Below are 19024 nucleotides of genomic sequence, written 5' to 3'. Positions count from 1 at the left end.
GCCCTGCTCATCAATCTAATACTCCATTTTCCACTCAAATCACAGAGGAAAATGGGGGTTTCCCACCACAGAGTCACAGAATCATGGAATGGGTTGGGTTGGAAGGGACCTTGAAGCTCCTCTTGTTCCACCCCTGCCAGGGGCAGGGACACCTTCCACTAACCCAGGTTGTTCCAAGCCTCATCCAACCTGGTCTTGGACACTTCCAGGGATCCAGGGGCAGCCACAGTTTCTCTGGGCAGCCTTTCACCACCTTCCCAGTAAAAGAGCAGCTCATCCCTTTGTCCAACCCCAGAACAAATCCTGGCCTGAGCCAGCGTTGGTTCTGTCTTGCAGGAGCCGTGAGGGGAGCGAGGCAGGAGCAGCCCTTGGCCCACGTCTAGGTCTCATCCAGGAAAAATGTTACAGCAGGAGCAGGAACCTGTCCCCACAGCCCAGCAGTAAAGAGCTGCTGGGAACCTGACCCCATGTCCGAGGTGTGCCCAGGGAAGAACAGAATTCCTGCAGTTGACAGATGGCTGGGGACAGACAGACACAGTTGTCTTGTCTCATTTTAGTCCTGTGAATTTAAAACCAGGAACTTCCACGTGGTTTTGCTGGCTGTTCTCACCTCCCAGCCTGGGAAGGATCCTTGCCTGGCAGTCCATAAAGCACAGCCCTCCCTTGAAGCCCGGGTATTCCCAAGGCTGGGGCTGCTATGGCTGGTGGCTGGCACTCCTGGCACAGGGCACCTGGCTGCCCTCAGCATTCCTCAGCTGGAGGATCTCCTGCTTGTACCTGCAGTGGAAATGGCACTGTCACTGCCTGGCTACTCACTGTCCCTGGGCAATGAGCCATGCCAACAGCTGAGCCTGGCACGTAGATCCCACAGCCTTTCCCAAAGAAAAGGGGTTCGTGGGCTCTGTCAGGTAAGGGCAGAGCCTGACCCGAGCTCATGGCAGGAGCAGGTGGATCATACCGTGACACACCTGCCCTGCTTGTCCTTTCCCTTCCCTGCTCTTCCCTGCTGTTCTCCCTGCTCCAGACCAGGATGAGCCAGGGAGAGGGGAACATAGATCAGGGGCTGCTGGGGGGGACATATATTAGAACCTGTGAAAAAAAGAACTCTAAAGGTTTTAGGCTTTAGATTAGGCTTTAGATTTCAGGTTCCTGTGAAGGTTCCAGAAAAACCTTAGAGCCCCTTCCAGGGCCTAAAGGGGTTCCAAGAGAGTGGGAGAGGGACTTTGGACAATGGCATAAAGTGATAGGATACAGGGAATGGCTTCCCACTGCCAGAGAGCAGGGATGGATAGGATATTGGGAAGGAATTGTTCCCTGGGAGGGTGGGGAAGTTCCTGGCACAGGGTGCCCAGAGAAGCTGTGGCTGTCCCTGAACACTTGGCAGTGTCCAAGGTCAGGCTGGACAGGGCTTGGAGCAAGCTGGGATAGGGGAAGATGTCCCTGCCCATGTCAGGGGAACTGGATGAACGTTTATGTCACTTCCAACTCAATCCATTCCATGATTCTGATTCCTCCCAAGGATGGGTGAGCCTGCAGAGAAGGACACGTGTGGAGGGGCGTGTCTGTCCCACTGCCCTGTGGGACAAGAGGTGGTGGCAGCTGCCTGCACAGCTGGAGGAGCAGTGGGACATCAGCTGTGCTGGCAGCGCTGTGGCAGGGTCTGCAGTGGGCACGGAGATGTCACTGGCACTGAGCCTGGAGAAGGAGCAGAGCACTGGGGGGGATGCCCCATCTCACCTGGCAAGGTGCTGATCTATGTACCCCTGCAGCTCCGACACCTGCTCCTCTGCCACCACAGCCCGAGTCAACAGCTGGCTTCTCTCCTGCTCCAGGTCCTCCTGCAGGGGCAAAACACCATGGAGAAAACATGGAAAAAAGGGAATCTCTGCAATGGGAAATATGTTGCTCAGCTCCTCTCTGCTACATGAATCCAACCTTCTGACCACTTCCCCATCACTCCAACCTCTCAGCCACAACATTTCCCTTCTTCTGGCCACAGAGATACACCTGGTGCAGTTGCTGAGCTTTACATGGCCAGGGAATGGTGGAGCACTCCCTCAGGTTGCTGCGGATAGGGAAAGGTACGACATGGCAGTGAATATCCCTGCAGCCAGCAGGAACCAGACTGGGAAGATGATTCAGATTCAGCCTAGACTTGAACCAGGTCGAATAGACTTAAAGAATTGTGGAATTGTATAGTTGGAAAGGCCCACCAGAATGCAGGTATTAACCCAGCACTACCAAGGTCACCACTGACCTGTCCGCCAGTGCCACATCCACACATCTGTTAAATCCCTCCAAGGATGGTGGCTCCTCCACTGTCCTGGACAGCTGTGCCAGGGCCTGACCACCCTTCCCATGAAGAAATTTTCCCAATATCCAACCTAAACCTCTCCTGGCACAACGTAGGGCTGCTCCCTCTCCTCCTGTCCCTGTTCCCTGGGAGCAGAGCCCGACCCCCTGGCTGTCCCCTCCTGTCAGGGAGTTGTGCAGAGCCAGAAGGTTCTCCCTGAGCCTCCTTTTCTCCAGGCTGAGCCCCTTTCCCAGCTCCCTCAGCCTCTCCTGGTGCTCCAGCCCCTTCCCCAGCTCTGTTCCCTTCCCTGGACATGCTCCAGCCCCTCAATGTCCTTCCTGTCATGATGGGCCCAAAGCTACCCCCAGGACTGGAAGTGTCCCAGCAGTTCCTGCACTGGGGAACAATCATCCCCAGTTTGATACAGAGATACCAAAAGGTTGTTCTGAAATGTGGTCAGGAGTGACAAGGGGCTGCTATCCTTCCTCTAGTAACAGGAACAGTAAAGACTTGAGGCACCACCAGCTGGGACCTGCCAGTAGTGCTTGGGGGGCTGAGGCCAAAGACACAACAAGGCTCCGTGGAAAGTGATCCCCAAGGAATGGGCACAGCCCCGAGGCTGCCAGAGCTCCAGGTGTGTTTGGGCCAGCGCTGCCAGGGATGCACAGGGTGGGATTGTTGGGGTGTCTGTGCAGGGCCAGGGGTTGGACTGGATGATCCCTCGGGGTCTTTCCCAGGATATTCTGTGACCCCATGGAAGTTTCCCCCTCCAGCCTGGAGCAGCGTAACAGCCCCAGGGCAGGAGCTGAGGCAGCACATCTCTGCCATGTGGGTAGGAAATAAGCTTTGGCTCCAATGGGCTCTTCCATTCCTTTACCTGGGTGTTGAGTGTGAATTCCCGGAGCTTCTTCCTCACCTCTGCCCAGCCCTCCTCATCCAGCTGCCTGGGACAGAAGAGGTCATTTGAATCATGCGCAGACATAAAATCCAGCCCCTCCACAAATCACACAGCTCCACACAACTGGTGTCCATCCCACCAAGATCCCCAGAACCAGAAGTTTTCCTTTCCCAATGCCTAACTTCCTCAGGGCATGCGGCACCATCGGGGGAGTCACAGCCCTTCTGCCAACATGGGACCCCCACCCACAGCCTGGGTGTTCCAGAGCCACATCAATGCTGAAAGAGTCCTGAACCAGGCCCTGCAGGGCTGGATGTGATGGGAACAGGGAGCTATCAATGCCAAGGGCTGGCACTTGCCCTGTTTGGAGCAGGGAGCTGTTCTGGTCAGTGAACACCAGGAGAGGTGAGCTGTCTGCACAGCCCGGCGTGGGAAAACCCTTCCCACCCCGTCACAGCCTCCGGGAGGAAAATACAGGTCACATCTGATGCTCGGGGAATTTGGGCTGTGTGAAGGCAGGAATGCATTGTGCTCCCTCCAGTTCCCTCCGCTGGCAGATCCCGGCTACAAGGGAACAATAAACAGGGAATTGGTGCAGCTGGTAACCCCCCACGGCATGGGAGGTGGAAGGAGCTGGGCTTTAAGATCCTTCCCAACCCAACCCGTTCTCTGAGAAAGGCAAGAAGCTGCGGGAATTGGAGCTGAAGTGCTGCGGGAACACTGGGACCCCTGTCCCAAGCTGGAGGAGCAAGGTGACAGCACGGATGAACCCAGCAGTGTTTGAAGTGTGTGGGGTCTCTTGGCAGTTTAAATAAAACCCCAAATGACGAGATGCATCACTGAAATTCAGGTTCAGGACTTTCCATGCCCTGTTGCTGTGGTGTCTGCCCAAATTACTGCGTTTACTCACGGACCACTGCTATTTTCAGTGTGGAAGACATGGCAGAGGCTGGTTGAGGGTTGAGCTTGTGCCTGAGACATCCCTCCAGAGCCCGGGGGCTCTGGCACTCACCCACTCCTCAGTGCTGGCATCCAGCTAATGGAATATTTGACATGTTTTCTAAGTGACCACCTCTTTTAAAGGGCTGAAAAAACCCAGCTCAGGTTTCTCCTGTGCTTTGTTCCACCCCTTCACAGCTATAGCTGGTTGAGTTTTAGGAGGATAATGGGACATGGGGAAGAGACCCATCAAAATGTAGTAATTTCAGGGTTTGTTGGGAAGCCAGGGAGGCATCAGAACAGTGGCACCAAAGGGTTCCAGCCCAACTCCTGCACTGGGAAGGAGGAAAAACAGGACCATCCCAAACTGGTGGTGTCTCATGGGCCTTTCTTAGGCTGTGAGCCACCAAAGCACTTGGGTATATGCTTAACTTCAGCTTTTAAAGAGGTCAGTGGGGCTAAAAACATGATTAAATCAAATATGTGCTTAAGAGCTTTCTTGGATCAAGGCCCAGTGGCCAAGTCTCTTCCTGCAGGAAGCGCTGTGCTGAGGGGACAGCTGCCTCTTCTTCCCAGAGCAGGCCCCAGCAGCTCCCTTTCCCTGCTTATTGCTGCCTCCAGCCAGGCTAAAAAGATCCTTCAATCCACATATCCATGAGAATTTGGAATGACAGATGTCCCAAGAAACAAACAGCACTTACTGCTCTGGAGGCACTGGAAAGGCAGGGGCTCCTTTCAGGCTTTTCTGGGGGCAAAGGAAGAACAGAACTCCTGTAAAAAACATGCACCCTTTGCAATCCCAGATCCTGCCACTTTCAGAGAAATTCTGTCATGGAATGGGTTAGGCTGGAAGGGACCTTAAGGATGATCCCATTCCACCCCTACCATGGGCAGGGACACCTTCCACTACCCCAGGTTGCTCCAAGCCCTGTCCAGCCTGGCCTTGGACACTTCCAGGGATCCAGGGGCAGCCACAGCTTCTCTGGGCACCCTGTGCCAGAACCTCCCCACCCTCCCAGGGAACAATTCCTTCTTCACATCTAACCTAAATCTCTCCTCTTTTAGTTTAAATCCATTCCCTTTGTCCTGTCACTATATGCACGTGTAAAAAGACATTCTCCCTCTTTTCTGTGAGGCCCCTTGGAAGTGGCACAAGGTATCCCAGCTCTCCCACAACCACCACGGCAAGGAAATGATGGGCTGTACAATCTGAAGGTTTCAGGTCTCCCATCCTCAGAATTTTTAAATAAATGCATCCTGTGCAAACCAAGACCCACATTTGCCCAGAGGGAGGACATTTCCCTATCCCTGGCAGTGTCCAAGGCCAGGTTGGATGGGGCTTGGAGCAGCCTGGGACAGTGGAAGGGGTAGGGGTGCCCATGGTAAGGGTGAAACAAGATGAACTTTAAGGCCCCTTCCAACTCAAGCCATTCTAGGATTCCATGATTCTGTCACATGGAGATGACTGTTGTGATCCCTGCCCATGCCACAGGCACAGCAAACCCTCAGGCAGAGAGCATGGATGTGGCACTTGGGGACATAACTCAGTGGTGGCCTTGGCATTGCTGGGGGAATGGTTGGACTCGATAATCTGAGAGGGCTTTTCTAACCTAACAAATCCTATAAATGCCTTAAGGAAGGGGCTGAATCTACAGCTCACAAAACTCTTCCCACCAAGCCACGGCTCCCGACCTTCTGCAGTTCCTGGAGCTGCATCTCCAGCTTTGCCTTTTCCTCCCGCAGGCGGTTCAGCTCCCGGGAGCTGTTTGTCAGCAGCTCTGGCTCTGTGATAGAGAAGTGGAACTCGGCAGGGCCACAGTCCATGGCACTGCTCCCCACGGACCGGATCTGCTCCCGCTGCAGCCTGGAATGAGCACAGGAATCTGTCCCTGCTCGCCCTTTTGGGGGACATCACTGAGCAGTTCTGCTGCTCCTGAATGTGCCACTCACTGGGACCTGCTGGTTCTGGACACCTGCAAAGGATAAGTGGGAGAGTTTCTGAAGGGAACTTGTCCTAGAGCTATTTGTGGCTTTGATACCACAAGTATTTCTGCTGCTTCCCACAGCCCAAGCTGTGAGAGAGCTGAGAGCACTGCAGGGACGGGCTGGGAGGTGGAGCTATTTGTGGTACCTCTGCATTTCCACACCATCCACCGTGGGATCAATCTCTCACCCTACATTTTAAGTGGGAGGAACATATGTGCAAAGAAGCTCCATGGGGTCCAGAGCATCCTGATGTGCAGCTGGAGGTAGCTTGATCCTGGATTGCTGGGAGCAGGGAGATAAATGTGCATTCCAGATCCTCTGCTCCATCTGGGAACTGTGTTTGCCTCCTCTAGAGCAGGAGATGGGTGCTATGGGGCTTCTCCCCTTGGCCCTGAAGGAGGACATGACTGAGCTTTACCCATAGGCAATCAGCAGGTTCTCGTGCTTCCTGGCCAAATCCTTCATGCGTTTCTTGTACCCACGAGCTGCCCGAGCCAGCTGCTCTTCCCGGGATTTGTAGGAAGCCCGGATATCTCTGAGCATGCTGTCCACAAAGTTCTTCATGGCAGCTTGGCCAGCTGGGCCTTTGCTGTGTCCTGTCACGCTGCTGGGTTTGCTGTCCATGTAGTTCTGTAAATGCACAGAGAGGGAAATCCAGGGGGAATGACTTCCCACTGCCAGAGGGCAGGGTTCAATGGGATATGGGGAAGGAATTGTTCCCTGGGAGGGTGCCCAGAGCAGCTGTGGCTGCCCCTGAATCCCTGGTAGTGTCCAAGACCAGGCTGGACAGGGCTTGGAGCAGCCTACGATAGTGGGAGGTGTCCTTGCCCAAGACAGGAATGGGACTGGATGGGCTTTTTTTTTTTTTCCCAATCCATTCCATTATTCTCTGGCAACCCCCCCAGTTCAGATTTTGTGTATGTCCATGCAAAATTATCGGTGAGCTTCTACTGGGATTTTTCTTGGTCAGATTAAAGGGATTTAAACCCCTCTTTCTTTATGTATTTACTCTAATTTATTGGCAGCAGCTTACAAAAGGAGGGTGTCAGTATGGAGAGACCCATGGGAATGGCTGGAGCTGTGCCAGGGGAGGATCAGGCTGCAAAGATTCTTCCCCAGAGGGTGCTGGCACTGCCCAGGCTCCCCAGGGAATGGGCACAGCCCCGAGGCTGCCAGAGCTCCAGGAGTGTTTGGACAGCGCTGCCAGGGATGCACAGGGTGGGATTGTTGGGGTGTCTGTGCAGGGACAGGGGCTGGACTGGATGATCCCTGTGGGTCTTTCCCACTCAGGATATTCCATGGTTCTGTGACAGCTCCCCAGGAGAGCCCCAGGCCAGGGGTACCCACCGCCACGTCCCTGATGTACTGTGCCAGCCGGGAGCGATATTCCTCATTCAGCTCCTTCAGCCGGAGCTGCAGCCGGGAGTTCTCTGCCTCCACCTCCTGGAGCTGGCCCTGGGATGTGAGCAGCACCTGGCACAGCAAACAAAAATCTCACTCCTCCGGCTGAGGAGTGAGAGCTGAGATGCTTCATAAGAGATGAGGGCCTTCATTTCAGAGATGGAAATCTTAATTTCATTTCATTTCTAGCTTCAGTAGAGCTGGGAAGGTCCTGGATTTTCAGAGGAACCCACTGGAAATGTTTATAATCACTATTCCCCTGCTACCTTCTGTCATTTGCCACCCCCCACCCTGGTGATTCCACCAACTCTTTCTGAAAACCAGAGAGCAAAATTCCTCCCACCAGCTTTGCAAGCAGCACTTCCACCACACGCAGAAGGAAAGTGCACGGGGAGAACCTTGGTGTGACAAACTCCCTGGAGAGGGAGAGGTGTTGGAGCACCTGGATTCAAGGCATCCCAGCCCTGCCAGCTCAGGAGGAGCACAGGATGGGGTGGAGGGAGCCCGTCCTCACCGCTGATTGCTCTGCCAGCCTGCGCCGGCCGGCCCCGACTGCTCCCTTTGCCTCCTGCAGCTCCTGCCCCAACGCCAGCCTGGACACACAGGAAGAAACTGAGTTTATTTTAACCACCCAAACTCCTTCTGCGTCCCTGAAAGTGTTCGAGGCCAGGCTGTATGAGGCTTGGAACAACCCCCAGTGGAAGGTGTCTGTGCCCATGGCAGGGGGCGGAATGAGATGGGGCTTAAGGTCCTTTCCAACCCAATCCATTCTGGGATTCTGGGATTCTCTGTAGGTCCAACACAGCCAGCGTGGGGAAGAAAATCACTTTGGAATTACAGAAATCTCCCAGCAGCTGCCAGCCTCTAAATGTGTGTCAACCAGTGCCACAAAATCTCTCCCCACTAAAGGTGAACACTCTCCACAGTTCAAAGGTTCGAGTGCTGTAATATCCCTGCTGGAGCAGCCTTACCTGGGACATTGCCCCCATTCCAAGGTGATGGAAAACCCACTATGTGGGTAAGGGCTGGGCTGGATTCATCTCTGAGATGTCACATGTTTGCTGTGTGTCACAGAGAGTGGATTTTCAAGGTGTCCCCAAACATCACCAACTTCAATCTGACAGCTCTGAAGAGCCTTGAAAACATCAGGTTTTCCTTCCAGGACTCACTTCTTCCAAGGGTGGAGCATCATTCTTTCCCTGTACTCCCCCAGGGAAGACTGCCTCCTCTCCTGCTCCCATGGCTCAAATCCAGCTGCAACAATCCCACAAACACCTGGCCAAGAAGAGAGACACTCACACTCGCTCCTCCAGCTTCTGCTGCTGCTCATCGTGGGTTTTCTTCAGTTTTTCCAGCTCCACTTTTATGTGATCCTGGTTTCCAAGCAACTGAGGAGAAAATGAAGAGGAAGATGAGGCAGAAGACTGAGTGAAGAGAGGACAAAGTGTGGAGAACTTGGAGCTGAGCATTTGTCCAGCTGAGCAGTGACATGCTGGGGAAAGGACTGGTTTCACTGGGTGGGACTGGTGCCCTCTAGCACAGCAGGAATGGTTTGTGATGCACAGCCAGGGCACGTGGAGGTGTACATGTGTTGCTCTCCTGAGGGAAACGATCACGCTGAGAGTCAAATTCCCAGCAGGAGCTGGTAGTGGAGCCCAAGCTGGTTCTGCAAGCGCTGCAGATGGGGAAGAGTCAGGGACCATTTCTGTGCTCTCAGCTTTGGGTGCTTCATCACCCCCAGATTTCTCACGTGTGAGAAAGAAAGAAAAAAATTGTCCTCTGCACTTGTTGGCTTCTAAGCTCCTGTCTGTGTTCCCCCTGACAGGGCATGGACCCAGGGAATCACCTCTGCCCTCCTCAGCTCTGCTCGCACATCTGGAGTTATTCCTGTCTTGCTTCACAATGGCAGTTTAAAAAAGGGATTTTAGATGAATCAAGGCATCAGCTGATCCACAAAAGTCAAGTTAGCACCAGGAGGTACCAGCCGCAGTTGGAATCCATCCCCCTCTGCTTCCCAAGGATCCAGCAGCAGACCCCCTCACACTCACGTTTCCTTCCAGCTCCTGCTGCTCATGTTCAGAGGCAGCTTCATCCTCGGGCTGCTTTGGGGAGAGAGAAGGAGCCTGGTAATCCCTGTTCTTCAAGGGGCTGGTGGAAGGGTAGAGAGTCCCTTACCTTCCCCCTCCGAGCAGAGCAGGGATGTCCTGCTGCTCTCCCCCTTCCCAGCTCGAGGGAGGATTGATGGGCCAAGCCAGGGGTGTGGATGCTCTCTTTGGCCAGGCTGAGCAGCTCCTGGGTCAGCTCCTCATTCCTCATCACCTGCCAGGTCAAACATGAAGGAAAGAACTTCTGGAATCCCCTCTGGTCAGCACATCGCTGCTGGTCCTGGTGTGTGCTCCAGGCAGGCACACCCTCCAATCCCCAAATCAAGTTTTAATTTTAGTTCTGTCTTCCATGTCCAAAGATACTGGTGATGTTTTGGTTCTCATGGAAATGCATTGCCAGGCAGCAGGGCTATTCCTATGGAATGCTATCCCTCTGCACATCTCACTCTCAAATCCAGATGCCAGTGTCACCCCTGGGCACAGCTGAGCCAGCTCTGCAGGCCTGCAGCTCCCTCCTCACCCTCACCCCACAGCCTCTGTGCAGCTTCCCAACACTTCAGGAATGTCCTGCCCCATGGAACACCTTTGAGCAGTGCTGGGCTCCACAACACAAGGAGAAGGGCCAAGTCTCCATCCATCCATCCATCCATCCATCCATCCATCCATCCATCCATCCATCATCCATCCATCCATCCATCATCCATCATCCATTTATCCATCCATTATCCATCATCCATCCATCAATTCCTCCATCCATCCCTCTATCCTTCCATCCGTCCATCAATCCCTCCATCCATCATCCATCCAACCCTCCATCATCCATCATCCGTCCATCATCCATCCATCCATCCATCCATCCATCCATCCATCCATCCATCCATCCATCCATCCATCCATCCTTTCCTCCCTCCGGGATGACATAATCCCAATTCGGTTGGAGTGCATTCCCCCCAGGAGCAGCCAGCCCACAGCCCCGTGTAGGCAGCGAGATTCAAAGCGGTGCTGGTGTGAAGTGACACGTTTCCAAAAGATAAAGAGGATCTGAATGAGAAAAGCTCTGTTACAGGTGATCTGGAAGGAACACTGGGGGAATTCATGTCTCCCAGGAGGGTTTCTGTGTAGATAACAAAGCTTTGATGGGGTTTATGACTGGGGACAAGCTTGAGTAATTGTTACCATGGCAGTGAATCGGGAGGATGGGAGGCAGAGGTCATCTGAGTCATCCGTGGAGAGAATAGCTTATCAAAAGATAGCACGGGGTGGGCTGGGGGAGAGCGGGGAGAAAGGAGGCTGACAAAGAGGTGAGATATACAGCTGTGAAACCTGACAGCTCCGCAGAGACAGCCCGCTTGTTCCCGGCCCGCAGCGATCCATCTGCAGCTGTCAGCCCTGACAATTTGATCGCAGGGGTCACAAGGACCGGTTTAGCCAAAAAAGAAAAAAAAAAAAAAAAAGAGAGGGGCATTCCCCGGCTTGAGTTGCGCTTCGCTGTCTTTCCTGAGCTCCCGAGCCTGGCGTGGCTCCAGGGAAAACCCCGGCGTGGAACCCAGAGCGCTTTTGGGTCCCCTCGGGTGCTGCCTCTGTACGGACCTGGAGGGGACAAAAGGTGAAGGAAACGGAGAGCGAGGAAAGGTCAGAGCCTCAAAAAGGAAGAATTTACAGCGAGTCAGAAAACAGGCACCGGCCTGGCATCTCCTGCGAGGCGCTTCCCAAGGGCTGGGCAAGGCCGCTCCCGCGGCCGGGACAGACACGGGCGATGTGTGGATCCTGCGGACAATGGAGCCGCGACAATTCAGAGGCTCCGACTGTTCCCGGACAAGGGGCCGTGAATGAGCTCGCCGAGCTGCTCCTGCGCCAAGCAGCCATGACAACATATTGGCAAGGTCACAAGTAGCACTTGTAATTGGGAATGTGTAAAAGGTTCATTGTCTCCCCCAGAGGAGCGCCAGGGAAGGGGAGGGGGCAGAACCGCAGGCTGCTTTTCCCATTTCCTTTGGGAAAGTCCGCACTGGGAAAATAATGAGCAAGAGGCCCATGTCGCGACAAGTCCCAGGCTGCCAAGCCGGAGCCTCTCTGGCTTCAGGCAGGGATTTTTGTGAGTCAGAGCCAAGGAACTGGGGTAAACTCCTCGGCATATGGAGGACATCCAAGGAATTCACCTCTGACTTCTAGACCCGCTTCACCACTTCTTGGAGCAACCTGGTCTAGGGGAAGGTGCCCCATGGCAGGGGGTGGAATGAGATGGGCTTTAAAGTCTCTTCCACCCCAAAGCATTCCGTGACCCTGTGGGTCTTCGGGATGCTATCTGGCACAGAACTGAATCCACGTCCTTTCACTTTCTGAAACATTCCAGGATCCATGTGAAAACAGTGTGTTATTACCACTAACCTGCTAACGCCATCACTTAGAGATGTCAGCTGCCTGGAAATCCAGTTTTTGACAAACACATTGCACCCCCTTGGGGACAAGAAGTAGCTGAGAGTGCTGATGGCTGAGCTATTTCTTCCCGAGCCCGGCATAAGCAGGCTCTGCTCTGCCTCGTGCTCCAGCAGGATCACAGGGTGGGATCATCCCCTGGGAGAGCTGAGTTTGCCTCCTTGTGAGAAATTCCCATTTCTCAGCTTCTGGGAGACAAATGATCTCTCCGCAAGGGTCACTAACTCACTCATGATCATTATCCTGCTCTGCCAGTGCCCATCCAGGCACACTGGACCAAAGCAGCATTCCTGCTCCGCATCTTCCCAGCACAGCATGGAAAACCAGGTCATTGAGCTGAGGCAGCTCAACTATCTGCTGGGGGAGGGAGCAGGAGGGTGTCAGTCATTCCATCCGATTCAAAAAGGAGAAGCGGGAGGGGGGAGAGGGAGGGGACAGAGGAAGGGCGATTGAAATAGCCAAAGAAATACACAAATCTGGGCCCAAAAGCCTCTGGTTAATCATTGCTAAGCTAGCAGTCAGCGAAGAGGTGTCTTTTAAGGAGCCATCACAAACTTGCTTGAATTCGGTGTTTTTATAAACTTGTCGACCTGAAAGCTGCCAGGCCCCTTCCCGCCGCCCGAAATGAGAGCGGCTCCAATCCCTTCACGTGCAGGCTGCTCAAGCCAAGCAGAAAAAAGGGAAACAAAGCGCGCTGGCAGCGCGGCTGGAGCGGCCCCGGCAGCCCCGCCGTGACCTCCGGGCACCGCGGGGGGAGCGGGAGGGCTCTGCCCGCGGGGTGCCGGGGGAGCGGCGGGTCAGCGTGGGCACAGCCCTGTCCCCAGCCCTGTCCCCAGCCCTGTCCACAGCTCTGTCCACAGCCCTGTCCCCAGCCCTGTCCCCAGCCCTGTCCACAGCTCTGTCCCCAGCCCTGTCCCCAGCCCTGTCCCCAGCCCTGTCCACAGCTCTGTCCCCAGCCCTGTCCCCAGCCCTGTCCACAGCCCTGTCCCCAGCCCTGTCCCCAGCCCTGTCCCCAGCCCTGTCCACAGCTCTGTCCACAGCCCTGTCCCCAGCCCTGTCCCCAGCCCTGTCCACAGCTCTGTCCACAGCCCTGTCCCCAGCTCTGTCCCCAGCCCTGTCCCCAGCCCTGTCCACAGCTCTGTCCCCAGCCCTGTCCACAGCTCTGTCCACAGCCCTGTCCCCAGCTCTGTCCCCAGCCCTGTCCCCAGCCCTGTCCCCAGCCCTGTCCCCAGCCCTGAGCCCATCCCGGTCCCCAGCCCTGTCCTTGATGCGAGAGCACGTCCTGCATGCCCTTCGAGCAGGAGCTGTGTGTGTTACATCAAATCCCTGGGGACAATCCCAGGGCCAGGCCCTGCTGTGTCACAGCTCAGAGGTTGAACCTGTCCTGGCCGTGTGTGCTGGGACCCTGAACCCCCCTGTGCTGGGCTGAGCCTCAGTGTGGGCAGCAGGAGGGGGGACTCTGCACCTCTGACCCATGAGGTGAGACCCCATCTGCAGAGCTGCCCCAGCCCTGGGGCCCAGCACAGGAAGGATGTGGAGCTGTGGAGAGAGTCCAGGGGAGCCCATGGAGATGCTTCAAGGGCTGGAGCCCCTCTGCTCTGGAGCCAGGCTGGCAGAGCTGGGAGTGTTCACCTGGAGAAGAGAAGGCTCCAGGGACACCTCAGAGCCCCTGCTAGGGACTAAAGGGGCTCCAGGAGAGCTGGAGAGGGACTGGGGACAAGGGATGGAGGGACAGGACACAGGGGGTGGCTTCCCACTGCCAGAGGGCAGGGATGGATGGGATATTGGGAAAGAATTGTTCCCTGGGAGGGTGGGCAGGCCCTGGCACAGGGTGCCCAGAGAAGCTGTGGCTGCTCCTGAATCCCTGGCAGTGCCCAAGGCCAGACTGGACAGGGCTTGGAGCAGTCTGGGATAGTGGAAGGTGTCCCTGCCCATGGTAGGGGTGGCACTGGATGGGTTTGGTGGACTCAGTGGCCTTTAAAAGGTCCCTTAAGCAAGAACCTTTGTACAATTGTATGAGGAGCCTCCCTGGACCTGAGCTGTGACCAAAAGCCAAGCAAGGTACCTGCACAGCAGGGACACATGAGTTGGAGCTGGGATCTCTGGGATGAACCCTGGGATGAGCTCTGCATCCTCTCTCACCTCTTGGTCCAGCTCTCTGCCCAGGGCCTGGTAATTGCTCTTCAGGATGATGAACTCCTCTGCCAGCTCCTGCCGGCTGCTCTCCAGGGCCCGCAGGCGCTCCCGCAGGGAATCTCGCTCCCCCGTGACCCTGGCACTGCCCAGCTCCAACTCCTGCACCCGGCTCTCCAGGGCCTGGATCTGCACAGGAGAGGCAGCAGGGTTAGACGTGGCACAGGCCAGCAGCAACACCAGGGAGGTGATTTCATGGGATCTGGGGTGCTGGGGGGAAGTCAGCTCCAGGTAAAGACAGGAGAAGATGCCAAGCAAAGTAAAAGTGGGTGTGTAAGGAGCTGCAGAGCTGCATGAAGGTTTTGGCAGGGCTGAAATTGGCTATTCCTGAATGTGGGTACCTTGTTTTTCAGTTCAAAGCTCTCCATCTCATAATGCTCCTTCATTTTGTTTGTCTCAATCTGCAGCTCCACGAGGTCTTTGGAAATCTGGGAGAGAGAAAGTCAGTGAAGGCCATGGATGGATTCTGAGGACAATGTGATGTTTGAGAACAGCACATCTCCCTCTAGAAGGAGGAATTTTCCCTCGGATTTCCCACTGTATATCTACTGGCCCCACACAGCTTCACAGCTCAGTTCTGTCCAATTCCCAAGCTTTTACCTTCAGCTTTTCCACTTCACTGAGGACCATCCTGACTGGGAAGCCCATCTTGGATCCAGGCAGCTTCCCCGTCTCGTCCTGTGGGTCTCCAAGCTGGTGCATCTCCTTGTTCCTGTCCTCCAGCTGCACCTGGAGGCACAGAACAGCTCCAGCTGAGCCCTCTTCTCCCCCTGCCACTCATCCACCACTGCTGCTGGAAGGGCTCAGCATATCCAACTTCTCAGAACCTGAACAAATTCCAGCCAGGCTTTCCAGCTGCCATTTCTCCCCTGCAGGTAGGATTTCTTTGGCAGAGTGCTGGTTCCATGACCTGGGAGGGGGCTGCACACCTTCATACCTGTATTTTCAGTCAGCAAGATGCTCTGTCAGAATACTCACATTTTCATTCTCTGCAATAATTCCAAGATCCATGTGCTCGGGGGCCGAGATCTTTGCACAGTGCTGGGCAGGCAGTGACTGAGAAGCCAAGGAGGATCTCTAAGGAACTTCTCCCAGAAGGTCCAGCACTGTTGCTACCAACTTTGGTTACCAGAGGGTGCGGCTTCCACTTTGATTTTAAGGTGGCTCCAAATCTTACAGCCACCCTGAGAACTGCTAGAGGGAAAGCAATGGCACTTCCCGGGAGGTTTCTGAATTCCCAGCTCAGCCCACAGCAGACATTGGAAAAAGAAGCTAAAGAACACCCCCAGGGCAGCAATATTGCCAGTGAGGGACACCAGCCCTTGTTATGGACCATTCCCAAACCTGGTTGCAGGGATGGCCTCCATCTCCAGAGCAGGGACATTCCAGTGCTTTAGGGGCTGACAAGAGAGAGGGAGAGTGACTTTTTACATGGGCACACCGTGATAGAACAAGGGGGAAGGTTTTAAAGTAATAGAGGAAAACCTTAGAATTAATAAAGAGCAGGGACAGATGAGATATTAGGAAGGAATTGTTCCCTGGGACCACCTGGGAGGGTGGTGAAAGAGAAGCTGTGGCTGCCCCTGGAGTCCTGGCAGTGTCCAAGCCCAGGTTGGACAGGGCTTGGAGCAGCCTGGGACAGTGGAAGGTGTCCCTGACCATGGCACGGGGTGGCACTGGATGGATTTTAAGGTTCCTTCCCACCCAAACCATTCAATGATTCCAGAGTCTGATTAACCCAATACTTAACCCACTAAATCAACTGAGTCCATCCCACAGTATCTAATTCTCTTCCAGGCAGCTTCCCTTTATCTCTGCAGTCCTTGAACCCCCCATGTCAAGGAGTTGCCCAAAAGGTCCCAGGATCCCTGGGTGGCAAGAAAGACCTTTCCCAATTCACCCCTTCATATCAGAGCTGCTGTGTGCAAAAAGATGTTTTAAGGCAGAGCATGCACTGAAACAAGCCTGGATTAGCCCAGACAGTCCAAAATCTGGGTCTGGGTGCTGCTGCTGGCTCCAAACTGGGACCTGCCAGGCTGGAATGGCACAAATTCCACAAACAAAAGTATTTTGAGAATCTCCAGGGTCAGAGCGAGGGTAACAGGGTGTGCAGGGCAGGGTGGATAACCCTGGAAAACCTTGAACAGGGGTAAAATCAGATGGACTGGGAGACCTTTAAAGGGCCCTTCCAACTCAAACTCTTCCATGATTCTAAAATGAATTCCAGCTCTTAATCTCTTCATTTTAGGCTTATTATTGCTGCTATTTCTGTCGAGTGGGTGAGTTTAGGTAAGAATCTGTCTCCCACAGAAAAGAAGCTTTGACAATATAATGTTCAAAAAAGCCCAGAGCTCTGAATAACTCCTTAGAATCTGTCAGAGCTCAGATGGGAGGGAGAAGGGCCATCCTGACAGAAACTCCACGACAAGCAGAGCTCCTCACCTGTTCCAGGCTGCTGGATAAGACCCCAGAGACCCCCAGTGAAGGTGCACAGAGGCCAGAGCCAGGGGCTGAGCATTTTGGGGGAGGGTCAGGGGAAGGAGAAGCGAGCAAACCGCGCAGTTAGGGCTTGTTTTTCTGCAAAAGAACTTAACAGACCTGAAGTAATTTTATTAAGGTAATGAAAGTGTTGATGAGAATTCACAGTCTCTTCACACCCAGCGCTGAGCCGAATTCACACCCTGCCCACGGCGCCGGGGGCTCGGGAGCCTCGGAGGGGGCTCGGGCACACGGAGGAGCTGAGCAGCAGCTCCGCCCCCCGGGCGTGTTCCGAGGGGGTCTCAGCCCCACATGGACACCCCAAGGATGGGCACATCCATCCCACAACCCCGAGATGCTCTCCCGGACCCCGAGACTCTGATTTGGGAGGGGGGAACAGCCCCACCCATCACACGGGCGCTCCCCGAGCCGCAGCGAGCCCGTCCCGCCCGGCAGAGCACAACAGATGCAAGCACGGTGTTGTTGATGCGAACGCACCTGTAAGCTGTGCCGTACCGGCACCAGGAATGACAGTGATCACTGTTCCCGTGGGGTGGGAATACCAAGCCAATTTTGTCCCAGGCAATACCACACAAAGCAAATGAAAAAAAAAAAAAAGAAATGAAATTTTGGAGTGTCATTGCAGCTCGGAATCTCCACCACCATTCTGGACTAAACCACACAAGTCCAGCAGACACAAATCCCAGCTCTGTCCTGAGGGTTTTTCGCTCTTCTGGTCAGGTACACCTTAAACGGAGCCCCGGGAATGCGGCTTTAAGAGATGAAACCGCTCCCAAATCCACAGGAGCTCCACGGGAAGCTTTGGAGCCCGCAGTGACCGGACCGAGCCCGCTGTTTGTTGTCGCCTCTCCTCCAGCCCTGCCAGGGTCCCGCATGGCCGTGTGTCCTCAGGGGGACCCCCGAGAGGAGCAGGGGGAACAGCCCCGAGCTCTCGGCAGAGCCGCACGGCGTTAGCGCAGTGACAGAATGCTGGCTCCATCTGGCTTCCAGCGCCAGCAAAGCGAATTTGCGTCCGCTGCCGGATCTGGCAAATTCCTCCCGGGATGCCAGCGGAGCACTTTGCCACCCGGGATGCCTGAGGTGCCCCAGCCTCGCTGTGCCAGGGATGGGAAATCCTCTGGGCACCCACCGACCCCCACCCAGCATATTATCTCTTTATATCCAACCTAAATCCAGTTTCAAATCACCACCCTTTTTCCTGGCTTGAGGAAAAGCTTTTCTCTGTCCGTTTTCCAAGCCCTGCTGTATGGTCTTCTCCAGGCTGGACAACCCCAGTTCTCCCGGCCTGGAGAAGGGAGAGGAGGAGTGAGCTGCAGCACCCCTCTGAGCTCCCTGAGAAAGAACAGGAAAGGTTCTTCCAGCCCCTAAGCATCTCCAGGGTTCCCTCTGGATCTGCTCTGACCCATCCAGGTCTGCCCTGTCCCAGGATCCCAGGGTGGATGTTTGTATACTCCAGGGGGTTGAGGGGGAGAACAAAGTCCCTGTCCTGCTGAACACCCCTCTTGTGATACAGCCCAGGAGATGTTCGGTTTGTGGGTTACCAGCACCCATTGCTACCCCGTGTCCCATTTGTCACCCCTTGGCATCCCCAGGTGCTTTCCCTGCAGGACTGGGAGGAGATCTGGGATGGGGCAGGCAGGGAGGCCCTGGCTGTGGGGTGGGTTGTGGCCTTGTGATCACAGGCAGGAGGAAAGCTGGGCTCCCTCTGCCACACTCCCAGCCGGTCCCTCCACCCAGGCTGCTCCCTCCATGTCCAGGTCTGGAGAGCTGTCGTGGGACATGGAAAACACCATTCTCCTCTCCCTGCCCACCCTGGCACTGCCATCAGGACGACTTAGGCAAGCTGACTTCCTCCCTTCCCTCTGCTCACTCCCCTGGCCCAGTTTCATTCTGACAGCCACTGCTCTCCTGCCATTCCCTGCCTTCATGCACCCCAAAATCCCTCTCCCAGGGCCCCTTCCTTCCCCCACACCTCAGTGTCTGGGAATTTTCCCATCTTTTCCTCTGGCAATGGCCCTGGCCACCCTGAGTCATGTCTTGGGGATCTCCCCATCTCTCCCAGTCCAACCAGTCTGGACAAGCTGGTATTGGTGATGTGGTTCCATGTGGCCACGTGGGCCACCAGGGCAGTAATTAGCACCCCTGGGAGCTGTCTGAACATCAGGCACCTTTCCCAGCCTCCCACACGAGGCTCTGTAGTATGGTGGCACTTAGAGATGTCCACGGGGACCTTTACCAGAAGCTGCCATTACTCCCTAGTCCCCATGTCCAGCA

The 19024-nt window shown here is 55.1% G+C and overlaps 1 protein-coding gene across 1 annotated transcript; it reads right to left on the bottom strand.

Moving 5' to 3' along the window:
- Window positions 1–695: 695 nt before the first annotated feature.
- On the bottom strand, window positions 696–15262 carry CCDC78 (coiled-coil domain containing 78). Its single transcript, XM_062503800.1, has 14 exons — window positions 15230–15262; window positions 14852–14980; window positions 14593–14679; window positions 14201–14380; window positions 9693–9836; window positions 9566–9616; window positions 8817–8905; window positions 8032–8110; window positions 7464–7589; window positions 6535–6746; window positions 5823–6103; window positions 4832–4875; window positions 1738–1838; window positions 696–777 (listed from the first exon to the last, which is right to left on the bottom strand). The coding sequence occupies exons 1-14, from the start codon at window positions 15260–15262 to the stop codon at window positions 696–698; spliced, it is 1638 nt and encodes a 545-aa protein (XP_062359784.1).
- Between the last annotated feature and the right edge of the window lie 3762 nt (window positions 15263–19024).

This window comes from Cinclus cinclus, chromosome 16 (assembly GCF_963662255.1).
Source record: "Cinclus cinclus chromosome 16, bCinCin1.1, whole genome shotgun sequence".
Classification (NCBI taxonomy): domain Eukaryota; kingdom Metazoa; phylum Chordata; class Aves; order Passeriformes; family Cinclidae; genus Cinclus; species Cinclus cinclus.
The sequence above is the reverse complement of the archived record's forward strand: the minus strand, read 5'-3'. Positions and strand labels throughout refer to the sequence as shown.